The 15,792-nt window shown below is 53.0% G+C and overlaps 1 protein-coding gene across 3 annotated transcripts in view; it reads left to right on the top strand.

The window, feature by feature from the left end:
- Positions 1-15,792, top strand: part of MMS22L (MMS22 like, DNA repair protein) — a 126,681-nt gene that overhangs the window by 36,860 nt on the left and 74,029 nt on the right. For all 3 annotated transcript variants that reach the window (XM_044289961.1, XM_044289962.1, XM_044289963.1), the window contains one exon: positions 6,262-6,349. In XM_044289961.1, the coding sequence (XP_044145896.1) occupies positions 6,262-6,349 (88 nt within the window). The remainder of the gene's footprint in view (positions 1-6,261; positions 6,350-15,792) is intronic.

The raw sequence follows: 15,792 nt of genomic DNA, 5'->3' as shown, positions 1-15,792 counted from the left end.
GGAGGGGGCGGAGCTTGTTCCCCGCGCTTTCTGCTGAGGTTTCCCGCGCTTCCTCACTCCTGACAGGAAGCTGGGACACGGTGGGGGACTCTAACCTCCTGTGTACATCGCTCGGCTTCTGTGGGCGCTCTCTGCTGCTCACTGCTGTTCACTGCTTCTCTGCTGCTGCTGATCTGGGCCATCTCCTGACGTTCTTCTGAGGCACTGGTAGGACAGTTAACCCTCTCCTAACCCTCCTGGTCATAGCTGCTATAACCCTTTGTGGTCTCTATATTAGAGTACAACCACACTTCAGCATGTCAGATCCCACAGGTGCCCCCAAACCCTGGTACCATGCCTGTACCGCCTGTAAGGAACTTTTTCCGCGGGGGCAATCTGAGCCGCATTGCCTTGCATGTCAGGCCCCGGTGCAGGGCCCGCTTCCCGCTGCGCCCCCCGGTGCCTCTGAACCCCCTGACTGGGCTAGGTCTCTGTCTCAGGCGGTGGAAAGCCTTACACACGTAGTGGGCCGTCTCGTGGATAGACCGCCTCTCCCGCAGGCTGCCACAATCCCTGTCGCACCCGCTGGGACTACCGTTTCTGCCGCCCCCACTGGTTCCCTGCCTCCCAGCGAATCTTCCAGGGCCCGGCATACTCAGAAACGTTCAAGGGTTGAGCGCACATCTTCTCCAGATGCTTCGCTCTCTCCGCCATGCGTGCGAGCTCAGTCAAGTCTATCCTCTCAAAGGGATACGCTTTCTGAGGGAGGACTGGCGGATTCGGACGTGGACATGGACTCAGAGCTTCCGTCCAAATTGGCGTCCGCGGTGGGGCATCTTGTCACTAGCATCCGTGATACCTTTCAGCTACACGATGACCCCCCCAGCTCTGAACAGGCCGGCGTGTCCTTTCTCCGCCCCAAACAGGCCTCCAAGGTTTTTCCCATACACGCTGATTTTTCTTCTGTGGTATCCAAGGCTTGGACTCGGCCTAACGTCCGCTTTATTACACCCAAAAAGCTGGACATTTGTTATCCCTTTCCAGCGGATTCTGTGACCACGTGGACATCCCCGCCTAAGGTTGATCCTCCCGTGGCTCGCCTGTCCAAAAGCACTACTATTCCTGTACAGGACGGATCTTCCCTCCAGTCTGTTGAGGACCGTCGTACGGAATCCCTCTCCAAGGCCATATTTACTGCCTCTGGTTCGGCCCTTAGACCGGTCTTTGCCTCCGCCTGGGTTGGCAAAGCGGTCTCTGAATGGGGTTTGCAACTGGAACGGGAGTTAGGGTCGGACGTCCCTGTTCAGGACCTCCGTTCCTTAGCCCAACTAATTGTTCAGGCCGGAAAATTCGTCTGTGAGGCCTCCCTTGATGCGGGTGCCCTCATTGCCCGTTCCTCTGCCCTGGCAGTTTCTGTCAGGAGGGAACTCTGGCTGAAGGTTTGGGTGGCGGACGCCGCTTCCAAACGCTCTTTGGCCGGCCTACCATTCACGGGTTCCCGCCTGTTCGGAACCCGTCTGGACGAACTTATATCAGATGCCACGGGTGGGAAGAGTACTCACCTCCCCCAGTCCAGGCCAATGGGCGCCCCCCGTGGTCGCGCTGGTTCGTCCCATTTTCGGTCCTTTCGCAAGCCCACCGGGTCTAGACCCGCGGCCAGTTCTTCTTCCTCTGGCCCAGCCCAGGATAGACGCAAGAAGCCGTTTTTTCGGACGCAACCTACCTGGCGCAAGTCCCAGCCTGCACGGGCTCCCACAGGCCAGCAGCCCTCTGCCTGAAGGTGCGCCCCCACCTTCTCCTATTCAGGAACGTATGGCGGGCCCACATCTCAGACGCATGGGCGCTCGAGATTGTATCTTGCGGATACAAAATCGAATTTGCGTCCATTCCGCCAGACCGTTTCTTCCGATCCCGTCCTCCGCGAGATCCCGTACGAGTGGCCGCCTTCTTCGCGGCCATTCACTCTCTAATGGACAAGGGTGTCGTCGCCCCCGTGCCTCCGACGGAAAGGTTCAGGGGGTTCTACTCGAACCTCTTTGTGGTTCCCAAGAAGGAAGGCTCAGTGCGTCCGATCTTGGACCTAAAACGCCTGAACCGTTTTCTCCGACTGCAGAGATTCCGGATGGAGTCTCTCAGGTCCGCAGTGGCCTCCCTGGAAAGAGGGGATTTCATGGCCTCAATTGACATTCAGGATGCATACCTCCACGTTCCGGTTGCTCCATGTCATCACCGCTTCCTGCGCTTCGCGGTGGGGGACGATCACTTCCAATTCGTCGCCCTTCCCTTTGGTCTGGCGACGGCTCCTCGAGTGTTCACCAAGGTCCTGGCCCCTGTCTTGGCCCTTCTACGTTCAAGAAGTGTTTTTCTTCTCCCATACTTGGACGACATCCTGGTCAAGGCACCCTCCTTCTCTCAGACATCCCGCAGTGTGGAACTCACTCTGGAGACCCTGACGCGGTTCGGTTGGATTATCAACCACCCCAAATCTTCCCTTACCCCCTCCAGACGGCTGATCTTCCTGGGGATGCTCCTGGATACAGAGTTGGCGGAGGTCCGCCTTCCGTCGGACAAGCGTCTGGCCCTTCGCGGGTCGGTTCGCAGTCTCCTCCGTCATCACCGCCCTTCCCTCAGATCCAGCATGCGGTTGTTGGGAAAGATGGTTGCCTGTTTCGAAGCGGTGCCGTTCGCACAATTCCGATCCCGCACCTTTCAGAGGGCAATTCTGTCGGCCTGGGACAAATCACCGAGGAGTCTGGACAGGACCTTTCTTCTGCCTCCCCTGGCTCGGGCTTCCCTCGGCTGGTGGTTGCATATCCCTCTAAGGGGGAAGTCCTTCCGTCCACTGAACTGGCTGGTGATTACCACAGATGCCAGCTTACGGGGGTGGGGGGGGGGGTTTTCCCTCCCCGGTCCGTCCAGGGCGTTTGGTCTCTATCGGAGTCCAGACTTCCAATCAATATTCTGGAACTGAGGGCGATTCTTCTGTCCCTCAGACACTGGACCCATCTGCTGAGGGGCCACCCTGTTCGGATCCAATCGGACAATGCCACGGCTGTGGCATACATAAACCATCAGGGAGGCACTCGCAGCGATGCAAGAGGTGACCCTCATTCTCCTCTGGGCGGAGACGCACGTGCCGGCCTTATCTGCGATTTACATCCCGGGGGTGGACAACTGGGCGGCGGATTTCCTCAGCCGGTCCACCATCGACCCGGGAGAATGGTCCCTGCACCCAGAGGTGTTCGAAGCCCTTTGTCTTCGCTGGGGTCGCCCCGACGTGGACCTCATGGCCTCCAAATTCAACCACAAGGTCCCCCTATACCTGGCCAGGGCACGGGACCCGAAGGCATACGGCGCCGACGCGCTCGTCCTTCCGTGGCGCGAATTCTCCCTTCTGTACGTCTTTCCTCCTTTTCCCCTCCTGCCACGGGTTCTTCGGAGGATCGCGGCAGAGGGTGTCCCCGCGATTCTAATCGCCCCGGATTGGCCCCGCCGGTCTTGGTACGCCGACCTAATGATGCTGTTGGCAGACGCACCGTGGCCACTGCCCTCCAGTGAAGACCTTCTCTCTCAGGGACCGATCTTCCACGAGCATTTAGGCTCGCTACGTTTGACGGCGTGGCTATTGAGACCGCCGTCTTAACGCGACGGGGTTTCTCCGCGGACGTAGTCCGCACCATGATCCGGGCTCGTAAGCCCGTATCCTCTAGGATCTACTATCGGGTTTGGAGGTCCTATCTGGGGTTCTGTGAGTCCCGGAGCATCCTACCTCTCCGGTTTTCTCTTCCCACAATCCTGTCCTTCCTCCAGTCGGGTCTGGACCTGGGGCTGTGCCTCAGTTCTCTGAAGGGTCAGATTTCGGCGCTGTCTATTCTTCTCCAGCGTCCCCTGGCCCCTCTAGGGCCAATTAAGACCTTTTTACAAGGGGTGGCTCACTCTGTTCCGCCGTACCGCCCTCCAGTTCCTTCCTGGGACCTGAATGTGGTGCTCTCGGCGCTCCAATCAGCCCCCTTCGAGCCTTTACGGGAGGTCTCCCTTCGCCTTCTGTCCTGCAAGGTCATCTTTCTTGTGGCCGTCACGTCTCTCCGACGGGTGTCGGAGTTAGCGGCTCTTTCTTGCTCCGAACCTTTCCTGATCTTCCACCAGGATAAGGTTGTGCTTCGGCCTGTCCCGACTTTCCTGCCAAAGGTGGTCTCCGCCTTTCACATCAATGAGGACATCGTCCTTCCGTCGCTCTGTCCCTCTCCTTCCCACCCCAGAGAACGGGAACTGCACCGTCTGGATGTGGTCAGGGCGTTGAGGATTTACTTGGAGGTCACCGGGTCCTTTCGGCGCACGGACTCCCTGTTTGTGGTTCCGGAGGGTTCGCGCAAAGGGTTGGCGGTCTCCAAGGTGGCTATTGCCCGTTTCATTAAACTGGCGGTGTCTGAGGCTTATCGAGCCAAGGGCAGACCTCCGCCTTTCGGCGTCACTGCTCATTCCACCAGAGCAGTCGGAGCTTCCTGGGCGCAGAGGCATCGGGCCTCGGCTGAACAGTTGTGCAAAGCAGCCACTTGGTCCTCTCTGCACACTTTCACAAAGTTCTATAGGGTGCATACGCATGCATCAGCGGATGCTGCTTTGGGCCGCCTGGTTTTGCAGGCAGCGGTTTCCTGATGCTCTGGTGGTGTTCCGCCTTGGGTTTGTGGTCCCTCCCTTCTTGGACTGCTCTTGAACGTCCCAAGGTCTGTGTCCCCCAAGGAAAATGGGCGAGAAAAGGAGATTTTTGTATAACTTACCAGTTAAATCTCTTTCTCGCTCTTCCTTGGGGGACACAGCACCCACCCTTCTGTGTTTGGTTACAGGGTTATGGTCTGGCGCCCCGTTGGGTTGCTGGCTGGTTGTTTCCGTTATTGGTTGTTATCCTTTCACTACTTGGACACGCAACTGGTAGCCTCTATCTCCAGGCTGAGGGTATAGCTGATGGAGGAGGGGCTTAACAGTTTTACTTAGTGTCACGCCTCCTAGGGAGCTGAGCTATACCCAAGGTCTGTGTCCCCCAAGGAAGAGCGAGAAAGAGATTTAACTGGTAAGTTATACAAAAATCTCCTTTTTAGGATTTTTCTTTTTTATTTCAGTAGCACTATACCAGGGGTAGGCAACCTCCGGCCCCCAGCTGTTGTTAAACTACAACTCCCAGTATGCATACTTTCTCTGCTCTTCTAAGAACTCTCATAGAAATGAATGGAGCATGCTGGGAATTGTAGTTTCACAACAGCTGGGAGCCAGAGGTTGCCTACCCCTGCACTATACCAATGAAAATTACCGTAAATATAAAATTGTGTCCTGTAGCAGTTACCACAGAGAAGTAAACTCTTATAGATAGGTAATCTATTGTTATTTACTGCAGCTGTGAGGGAAGGATGTTATGTTTGTAAAGCAGTAGATTAGCGGAATTAGGATAACAGAGTGACGGCACTATTGTTCTCTTGATAGGCCTAGATAAAGATGCCCACAGAAGAGCACTGCATTGATCAGGATAATGTGTGATGCTGTAATTGAGTCACTCATCGCCTAACCCTCTGGTCACAGTGAATGGTCTGACTGATAAAGTTAAATTAGACTGCCTGCTGTGCTAAAAGTCCAAACCAAGAGGAAGTTTAAGGCCTCATGCACACGAACATATTTTGTGTCCGTTCCATTTTTTTTCTTTTTTGCGGATAGGATGCGGACCCATTCATTTCAATGAGTCCACAAAAAATGCGGACAGCACACCGTGTGCTATCCGTATGTCCGTTCCGCAGCCCCGCAAAAAAAAAAATAACATGTCCTATTCTTCTCCGTTTTAGGCATTGTTACAATAGATCTGCAAAACAAAAATGGATGGCATACGGAAAATGCATACGGTCGTGTGCATGTAGCCTAATAGTCAGGACAAGATGTAGAACACATGGAGTGGCTTTACAAAATTATATCCAGAAAACCATCCACCTTTTTTTTGTGAAAAATAAATTAGGTTGTTAATACGTGATATAATAAATTTGAGGGTTGTGCCATTTTAAGCACTTGATTAGTTTATTACAAACTACAACAAGCCTTTATCTAGCAAAGGTGGAGTTGTTCTTGTGTATGTTCTTTTTTTTCATTCTTCCCATCATCTTCACTGGAGCAATTTGCTGGCATGAAATATAGCATTAAACAAAAACAAATTCAAGAGAGACAGCTTTATGATGGAGCCTGAAATACTACATTTGCTATTTTATGTACTGATGTTGGAAAATGTATTTTTATTTTTTTCTCAAGGACAAGTAAATAACATTCACAATGAAGCTGAAGAAATCAGAAACCAATGCACAAAGTTTTTACATTACGTAAAAGTGTTTTTATACAGGTAAGTCCTGTTTCAGAATATTTTTTTACTATGTCTTGTTTCTATAAAAATATTGGTAAAGGGAGAGCTTTAGCGGAGTCTATCATTAGTTTTATTACATCTCCCTAAGGCTACTTTCACACTAGCGTTCGAGCGGATCCGTTCTGAACGGATCCGCTCATATTAATGCAGACGGTGGCTCCGTTCAGAACGGATCCGTCTGCAGTGTGAAAGTAGCCTGAGCGGATCCGTTCAGACTTTACATTGAAAGTCAATGGGGGACGGATCCGCTTGAAGATTGAGCCATATGGTGTCATCTTCAAGCGGATCCGTCCCCATTGACTTCCATTATAAGTCGGAACGGATCCGCTCGCCTCCGCACGGCCAGGTGGACACCCGAACGCTGCTTGCAGCATTCAGGTGTCCGCTGTAAAGGGGGAATATTAACCCCTTCACGACTGCAATCTGTATATATACGTGATAGCTGCACATACCCCGTGCAGCTACCACGTATATATACGTTCTGGCAGCTCTTTAATCCAAGCGCTGCAAAGCGCTTGGATTAAAGCTTCTGCCCCTGCCCTGTCTGCTGTCACGGACAGCATACAGTGCAGTAATGCCGGCAAGGGACCAATCAGAGTGGCCCCTTGCCGACAATCGATCCGATTGGTTAGTCTGTGCAGACTAACTAATCGGATCGCTGTGTGAAAAAAATGCCGGTTTCAGGCTCTGATCTGCGGTCTGCAGATCAGAGCCTGAAATCGGTAATGTGTCCTGAAGCCCCCGTGCCCCCGATCTGTGCCCCGTTCTTGTCCTGCCCCCCCCGATGCGGTCCGCCCCCTCCTGCCCCGACCTGCGCCCCCTTGTCCATCATCTTCTCCTGCTACTTCCTCCCGATGCGGTCCGCCCCTTCCTGCAGCCCCTTCCTGTAAATAATGAAATGCTGCCCCCCTCTCCTCTCCCCAGTTTCCAGCGATGCCCCGTCCCCTGCCCCCGATGCGGTCCCCCTTCTGTGTGTGATGGCGGCGGCTCCATTCCTGAGCCGCCTCCATTCCTGAGCCGCCGCCATCAGCAGCGTGTGTCAGCTCTATGCTGACACTGCTGTAACCCCATAGATGCCGCTACTGCGGCATCCATAGGGTTAATAGAGGGAGAGGGCTCCCTCTCTCTCAACCATCAGGGCTGCTGCGATCGCAGCGCCCGATGGTTGCCATGGCAACCGGACGCTTTGCAAAGGCGTCCGGTTGCCATGGTATAGGCGTCCAGTGCTGCCACCTACAGGCATCTGATTGTATTATACTTTGCAATGCAAGAGCATTGCAAAGTATAGTACAATCATCAGCCCCACTGGATCTTCAAGATCCAAGAGGGAACTGATAAAAAAAATAAAAAAAGTGAAAATAATAAAAGTAAAAATAAATAAATAAAAATGTAAAAAATAAATTTCCTTTTCCTATAAAAAAACAAAACAAAAAAAAAAACACACATATTAGGTGTCACCGCGTCCGTAACGACCATCTCTATAAATATATCACATCATCAACACCGTCCAATAAACACCATAAAAAATAAAAACGGTGTAAAAAAATAAGCCATTTTCTCGCCCATTTTCCTTGGGGGACACAGACCTTGGGTATAGCTCAGCTCCCTAGGAGGCGTGACACTAAGTAAAACTGTTAAGCCCCTCCTCCATCAGCTATACCCTCAGCCTGGAGATAGAGGCTACCAGTTTTAGCTTAGTGTCCAAGGAGGCAAGACACTCCCTGCTACTGCAGGGCTGTTTTCTCCTTGTTGTAATTTTTTCTCTAATTTGTTATTTTATTTTTGTTTTTTCCTAGGGATACCAGAGACGCATTGGCCTCTCTGCTCTCCCGGGGTGAGCTGCGCCAGTGCCAACTATCTGCACTGCTGCCTCCCCCACAGAAGCAATAGGGGATCTGGGCAGCAATGGCTCCCCTACATCCCGCCAGCTAGGGGGTCGCCCGCACGCAAAGCCCCTCTCCCAGCTTCCTGCCACTGCGGTGCCAGTAGCTGAAGGGGCGACCCTGCTGGAAGGAACTGAGGGTGAAGACAGGTAAGATGGCTTTTCCAGCCCATACCCTGTCCCTATTTGCACTGGGTTTGGGGGGGCACCCGTGGTCGTCATTTGAGCGCTCTGTAGATCTCCCCATCTGCGGCTGCTTCCGCTCCCCAATGGCTGATTCCCCACGCTGTTTATTGGGCCCGAATTACTCTCCTGACATCCTTCTCCCTCCCCGCCGCCGCCGCTCCGTGCGTGATCGGGGGGCGGGGCTTAGGCCCGACATCGGCGGTTCGGGCTCGGCGGGGGACATTGTGACAGAGGAGGCTCGGTGAGGTCACCCACCTGCATATCGCCGCGCACTTGGGCCTGCGGGCCTTATTCTACGGACATAAACCTGAGAGTCACGGCAGCAGGGGGCGTGCTCTTTTTTCGCGCGCGCGCGCGTCATTGGGGGCGGGGTTACGTTCTCCTTCACAGGAGACATTCAAACGTGTAGGGGGCGGAGCTTCTTCCCGCGCCTCTGCTGAGGTTTTTTGCCGCGCTTCCTCACTCCGTTCTGGAAGCTGAGCCACGTGGGAGACTCCTGGTGCATAGATTGCGTTCTGGGACGCACGCTCTCTGCTGTTGCTGCCTTTCTGCAGCTGTTGATCTGGACTTCACTCCTGACGTTCTTCTGACACTGGTAGGACAGTTAACCCTCTCCTAACCCTCCTGGTCATAGCTGCTGCAACCCCTTGTGGTCTCTGTATCAGGGTACGACCACTCTTTCAACATGTCAGATCCCACGGGTGCCCCCAAACCCTGGTACCATGCCTGTACCGCCTGCAAGGAACTTTTTCCGCGTGGGCAATCTGAGCCGCATTGCCTTGCATGTCAGGCCCCGGTGCAGGGCCCGCTTTCTGCTGCGCCCCCCGGTGCCTCTGAACCCCCTGACTGGGCTAGGTCTCTGTCTCAGGCGGTGGAAAGCCTTACACACGTAGTGGGCCGTCTCGTGGATAGACCGCCTCTCCCGCAGGCTGCCACAATCCCTGTCGCACCCGCTGGGACTACCGTTTCTGCCGCCCCCACTGATTCCCTGCCTCCCAGCGAATCTTCCAGGGCCCGGCATATTCAGAAACGTTCAAGGGTTGAGCGCACATCTTCTCCAGATGCTTCGCTCTCTCCGCCATGCGTGCGAGCTCAGTCAAGTCTATCCTCTCAAAGGGATACGCCTTCTGAGGGAGAACTGGCGGATTCGGACGTGGACATGGACTCAGAGCTTCCGTCCAAATTGGCGTCCGCGGTGGGGCATCTTATCACTAGCATCCGTGATACCTTTCACATACACGATGACCCCCCCAGCTCTGAACAGGCCGGCGTGTCCTTTCTTCGCCCCAGACAGGCCTCCAAGGTCTTTCCCATCCACGCTGATTTTTCTTCTGTGGTGTCCAAGGCTTGGACCCGGCCTAACGTCCGCTTTGTTACACCCAAAAAGCTGGACATTTGTTATCCCTTTCCAGCGGATTCTGTGACCACGTGGACGTCCCCGCCTAAGGTTGATCCTCCCGTGGCTCGCCTGTCCAAAAGCACTACTATTCCTGTACAAGACGGATCTTCCCTCCAGTCTGCTGAGGACCGTCGTACGGAATCCCTCTCCAAGGCCATATTTACTGCCTCTGGTTCGGCCCTTAGACCGGTCTTTGCCTCCGCCTGGGCTGGTAAAGCGGTCTCTGAATGGGGTTTGCAACTGGAACGGGAGTTAGGGTCGGACGTCCCTCTACAGGACCTCCGTTCCTTAGCCCAACTAATTGTCCAGGCCGGAAAATTTGTCTGTGAGGCCTCTCTTGATGCGGGTGCCCTCATTGCCCGTTCCTCTGCCCTGGCAGTTTCTGTCAGGAGGGAACTCTGGCTGAAGGTTTGGGCGGCGGACGCCGCTTCCAAACGCTCTTTGGCTGGCCTACCATTCACGGGTTCCCGCTTGTTCGGAACCCGTCTGGACGAACTTATATCTGAGGCCACAGGTGGGAAGAGTACTCTCCTCCCCCAGTCCAGGCCGAGGGGCGCCCCCCGTGGTCGCGCTGGTTCGTCCCGTTTTCGGTCCTTTCGCAAGCCCACCGGGTCTAGACCCGCGGCCGGTTCTTCTTCCTCTGGCCCAGCCCAGGATAGACGCAAGAAGCCGTTTTTTCGGACGCAATCTACCTGGCGCAAGCCCCAGCCCACACGGGCTCCCACAGGCCAGCAGCCCTCTGCCTGAAGGTGCGCCCCCACCCACCCGGGTGGGGGGCCGCCTTCTACTGTTCAGGAACGTATGGCGGGCCCACATCTCAGACGCATGGGCGCTCGAGATTGTATCTTGCGGATACAAGATCGAATTTGCGTCCATTCCGCCAGACCGTTTCTTCCGGTCCCGTCCTCCGCGGGATCCCGTACGAGCGGCCGCCTTCTTCACGGCCATTCGCTCTCTAATGGACAAGGGTGTCGTCGCCCCCGTGCCTCCGTCGGAAAGGTTCAGGGGGTTCTACTCGAACCTCTTTGTGGTTCCCAAGAAGGAAGGCTCAGTGCGACCGATCTTGGACCTAAAGCGCCTGAACCGTTTTCTCCGACTGCAGAGATTCCGGATGGAGTCTCTCAGGTCCGCAGTGGCCTCCCTGGAAAGAGGGGATTTCATGGCCTCAATCGACGTTCAGGATGCATATCTCCACGTTCCGGTTGCTCCATGTCATCACCGCTTCCTGCGCTTCGCGGTAGGGGACGATCACTTCCAATTCGTCGCCCTTCCCTTTCGTCTGGCGACGGCTCCTCGAGTATTCACCAAGGTCCTGGCCCCTGTCTTGGCCCTTCTGCGTTCAAGAAGTGTTTTTCTTCTCCCTTACTTGGACGACATCTTGGTCAAGGCACCCTCCTTCTCTCAGGCATCCGGCAGTGTGGGACTCACTCTGGAGACCCTGACGCGGTTCGGTTGGATCATCAACCACCCCAAGTCTTCTCTTACCCCCTCCAGACGGCTGATCTTCCTGGGGATGCTCCTGGATACGGAGTTGGCGGAGGTCCGCCTCCCGTCGGACAAGCGTCTGGCCCTTTGCGGGTCTGTTCGCAGTCTCCTCCGTCATCACCGCCCTTCCCTCAGATCCAGCATGCGGTTGTTGGGGAAGATGGTTGCCTGTTTCGAAGCGGTGCCGTTCGCACAATTCCGATCCCGCACCTTTCAGAGGGCAATTCTGTCGGCCTGGGACAAATCACCGAGGAGTCTGGACAGGACCTTTCTTCTGCCTCCCCTGGCTCGGGCTTCCCTCAGCTGGTGGTTGCATATCCCTCTACGGGGGAGGTCCTTCCTCCCACTGAACTGGCTGGTGATTACCACCGATGCCAGCTTACGGGGGTGGGGGGGGGTTTTCCCTCCCCGGTCCGTCCAGGGCGTCTGGTCTCTATCGGAGTCCAGACTTCCAATCAATATTCTGGAACTGAGGGCGATTCTTCTGTCCCTCAGACACTGGACCCATCTACTGCGGGGCCACCCTGTTCGGATCCAATCGGACAATGCCACGGCTGTGGCATACATAAACCATCAGGGAGGCACTCGCAGCGCTGCAGCGATGCAAGAGGTGACCCTCATTCTCCTCTGGGCGGAGGCGCATGTGCCGGCCTTATCCGCGATTTACATCCCGGGGGTGGACAACTGGGCGGCGGATTTCCTGAGCCGGTCCACCATCGACCCGGGAGAATGGTCCCTGCACCCAGAGGTGTTCGAAGCCCTTTGTCTTCGCTGGGGTCGCCCCGACGTGGACCTCATGGCTTCCAAATTCAACCACAAGGTCCCCCGATACCTGGCCAGGGCGCGGGACCCGAAGGCGTACGGCGCCGACGCGCTCGTCCTTCCGTGGCGCGACTTCTCCCTTCTGTACGTCTTTCCTCCTTTCCCCCTCCTGCCACGGGTTCTTCGGAGGATCGCGGCAGAGGGCGTTCCCGCGATTCTGATCGCCCCGGATTGGCCCCGCCGGTCTTGGTACGCCGACCTAATGTTGCTGTTGGCAGACGCACCGTGGCCACTGCCCTCCAGGGAAGACCTTCTCTCTCAGGGACCGATCTTCCACGAGCATTTAGGCTCGCTACGTTTGACGGCGTGGCTATTGAGACCGCCGTCTTAACGCGACGGGGTTTCTCCGCGGACGTAGTCCGCACCATGATCCGTGCTCGTAAGCCCGTGTCCTCTAGGATCTACTATCGGGTTTGGAGGTCCTATCTGGGGTTCTGTGAGTCCCGGAGCATCCCACCTCTCCGGTTTTCTCTTCCCACGATCCTGTCCTTCCTCCAGTCGGGTCTGGACCTGGGGCTGAGCCTCAGTTCTCTGAAGGGACAGATTTCGGCGCTGTCTATTCTTCTCCAGCGTCCCCTGGCCCCTCTGGGGCCAATTAAGACCTTCTTACAAGGGGTGGCTCACTCTGTTCCGCCGTACCGCCCTCCAGTTCCATCCTGGGACCTGAATGTGGTGCTCTCGGCGCTCCAATCAGCCCCCTTCGAGCCTTTACGGGAGGTCTCCCTTCGCCTTCTGTCCTGCAAGGTCATTTTTCTTGTGGCCATCACATCTCTCCGACGGGTGTCGGAGTTGGCGGCTCTTTCTTGCTCCGAACCTTTCCTGATCTTCCACCAGGATAAGGTTGTGCTTCGGCCTGTCCCGTCCTTCCTGCCAAAGGTGGTCTCCGCCTTTCACATCAATGAGGACATCGTCCTTCCGTCGCTCTGTCCCTCTCCTTCCCACCCCAGAGAACGGGAACTGCACCGTCTGGATGTGGTCAGGGCGTTGAAGATTTATCTGGAGGTCACCGGATCCTTTCGGCGCACGGACTCCCTGTTTGTGGTTCCGGAGGGTTCGCGCAAGGGTTTGGCGGTCTCCAAGGTGGCTATTGCCCGTTTCATTAAACTGGCGGTGTCTGAGGCTTATCGAGCCAAGGGTAGAGCTCCGCCTTTCAGCGTCACTGCTCATTCCACCAGAGCAGTCGGAGCTTCCTGGGCGCAGAGGCATCGGGCCTCGGCTGAACAGTTGTGCAAAGCAGCCACTTGGTCCTCTCTGCACACTTTCACAAGGTTCTATAGAGTGCATACGCATGCATCAGCGGATGCTGCTTTGGGCCGCCTGGTTTTGCAGGCAGCGGTTTCCTGATGCTCCGGTGGTGGTCCGCCTTGGGTTTGTGGTCCCTCCCTTCTTGGACTGCTCTTGAACGTCCCAAGGTCTGTGTCCCCCAAGGAAAATGGGCGAGAAAAGGAGATTTTTGTATAACTTACCAGTTAAATCTCTTTCTCGCTCTTCCTTGGGGGACACAGCACCCACCCTTCTGTGTTTTGTTACAGGGTTATGGTCTGGCGCCCCGTTGGGTTGCTGGCTGGTTGTTTCCGTTATTGGTTGTTATCCTTTCACTACTTGGACACGCAACTGGTAGCCTCTATCTCCAGGCTGAGGGTATAGCTGATGGAGGAGGGGCTTAACAGTTTTACTTAGTGTCACGCCTCCTAGGGAGCTGAGCTATACCCAAGGTCTGTGTCCCCCAAGGAAGAGCGAGAAAGAGATTTAACTGGTAAGTTATACAAAAATCTCCTTTTTGTCACCTTACATCACAAAAAGTGCAACACCAAGCGATCAAAAAAGGCGTATATACCCCAAAATAGTACCAATCAAACCGTTACCTAATCCCGCAAAAAATTAGCCCATATTTAAGACAATCGCCCAAAAAATAAAAAGCTATGGCTCTCAGACTATGGAGACACTAAAACATCATTTTTTTGGTTTCAGAAATGCTATTATTGTGTAAAACTTAAATAAATAAGAAAAGGTATACATATTGGGTATTGCCACGTCCGTAACGATCTGCTCTATAAAACTGTCACATGACCTAACCCCTCAGATGAACGCTGTAAAAAAAAAAAAAAAAAAAATATTCCAAAACAGCCAATTTTTGGCCACCTTGTCCCATAAAGTGTAATAATGAATGATCAAAAAAATTTATGTACCCAAAAATGGTACCAATAAAAACCTCAACTCTTTCTGCAAAAAATGAGCCCCTGCACAAGACGATCGGTAGAAAAATAAAAAACATACGGCGTTCAGAAAACCAATCCAGCAAAATCTGCCTTCCAAAAACCGTATGGCATTCCTTTCCTTCTGCGCCCTACCGTGTGCCCGTACAGCAGTTTACGACCACATGTGGGGTGTTTCTGTAAACCGCAGAATCAGAGTAATAAATATTGAGTTTTGTTTGGCTGTTAACCCTTAATGTGTTAAAGAAAAAAAATTTATAAAATAGAAAATCTGCTAAAAAAGTGAAATCTAGAAATTTCATCTCCATTTTCCTTTAATTCTTGTGGAACACCTAAAGGATTAATAACGTTTGTAAAATTGGTTTTAAGTAACTTGAGGGGTGTAGTTTCCATAATTGGGTCATTTATGGGGGTATACACTATGTAAGCCCCACAAAGTGACTTCAGACCTGAACAAGTCCTTAAAAAGTGGGTTTTGGAAATTTTCTTAAAAATTTTAAGAATTGCTTCTAAACTTCTAAGCCTTGTAACGTCCTAAAAAAATTAAATAACATTTCCAAAATGATGCCAACATAAAGTAGACATATGGGGAATGTTATGTAATAAATATTTTATGAGGTATCACTTTCTGTTTTCGAAGCAGAGAAATTGAAGTTTAGAAAATTGCAAATTTTTACAATTTTTTGGTAAATATGGGATTTTTTCATAAATAAAGGTGATATATATTGACTCAAATTTATGACTGTCATGAAGTACAATGTGTCACGAGAAAACAATCTCAGAATGGCGTGGATAAGTAAAAGTGTTCCAAAGCTATTACCACATAAAGTGACGCATGTCAGATTTGTAAATTTTGACCTGGACATTGGGGCATCAATGACCCTTGGTCATGAAAGGGTTAATCACCAATATTATGCAAATATCGATAATTAATATTCCAAAATAGAAGGAGCCGTCTAGTGATGACTCTGCCTATTTATGCCTTTACATAACAATAACACAATACCTACGCTATGCTTTACACTGATCGCTATGCTAGCTGCATGCGCCTTACTGAACTAACTATCGCCAATAACTACACGTTACACAGATAGTTACAAGTAACACAGTATTTATTACTTACAATACACTATGCACGCAATACACTAACAATACAGCACTAAATATATACAATCCTAAACTACACTACACGTTCCCAAATTCCACCTATAAACTAACTAGACAATTCACACATACAAGTAATATTAACAATAACCCACCCGTCTGCACTGTCCCTACGGGGTACACTGAGGGTTAACGGTGGTCTTACAGGGGTGTAAGCCGACCACAAACACAAAGGATTATAATATCAGAACTGTACAGCAATGCAGGGGATAAATACCCTGCAAGTGTACAGTGAGGGGGGGGGGGTGTTAGGGTTTAAGGAGGGGTT

Source organism: Bufo gargarizans, chromosome 4, assembly GCF_014858855.1.
Source record: "Bufo gargarizans isolate SCDJY-AF-19 chromosome 4, ASM1485885v1, whole genome shotgun sequence".
Taxonomy (NCBI): Eukaryota; Metazoa; Chordata; class Amphibia; order Anura; family Bufonidae; genus Bufo; species Bufo gargarizans.
Note: the sequence above shows the minus strand (reverse complement) of the source record. Positions and strands in the feature narration are given on the sequence as shown.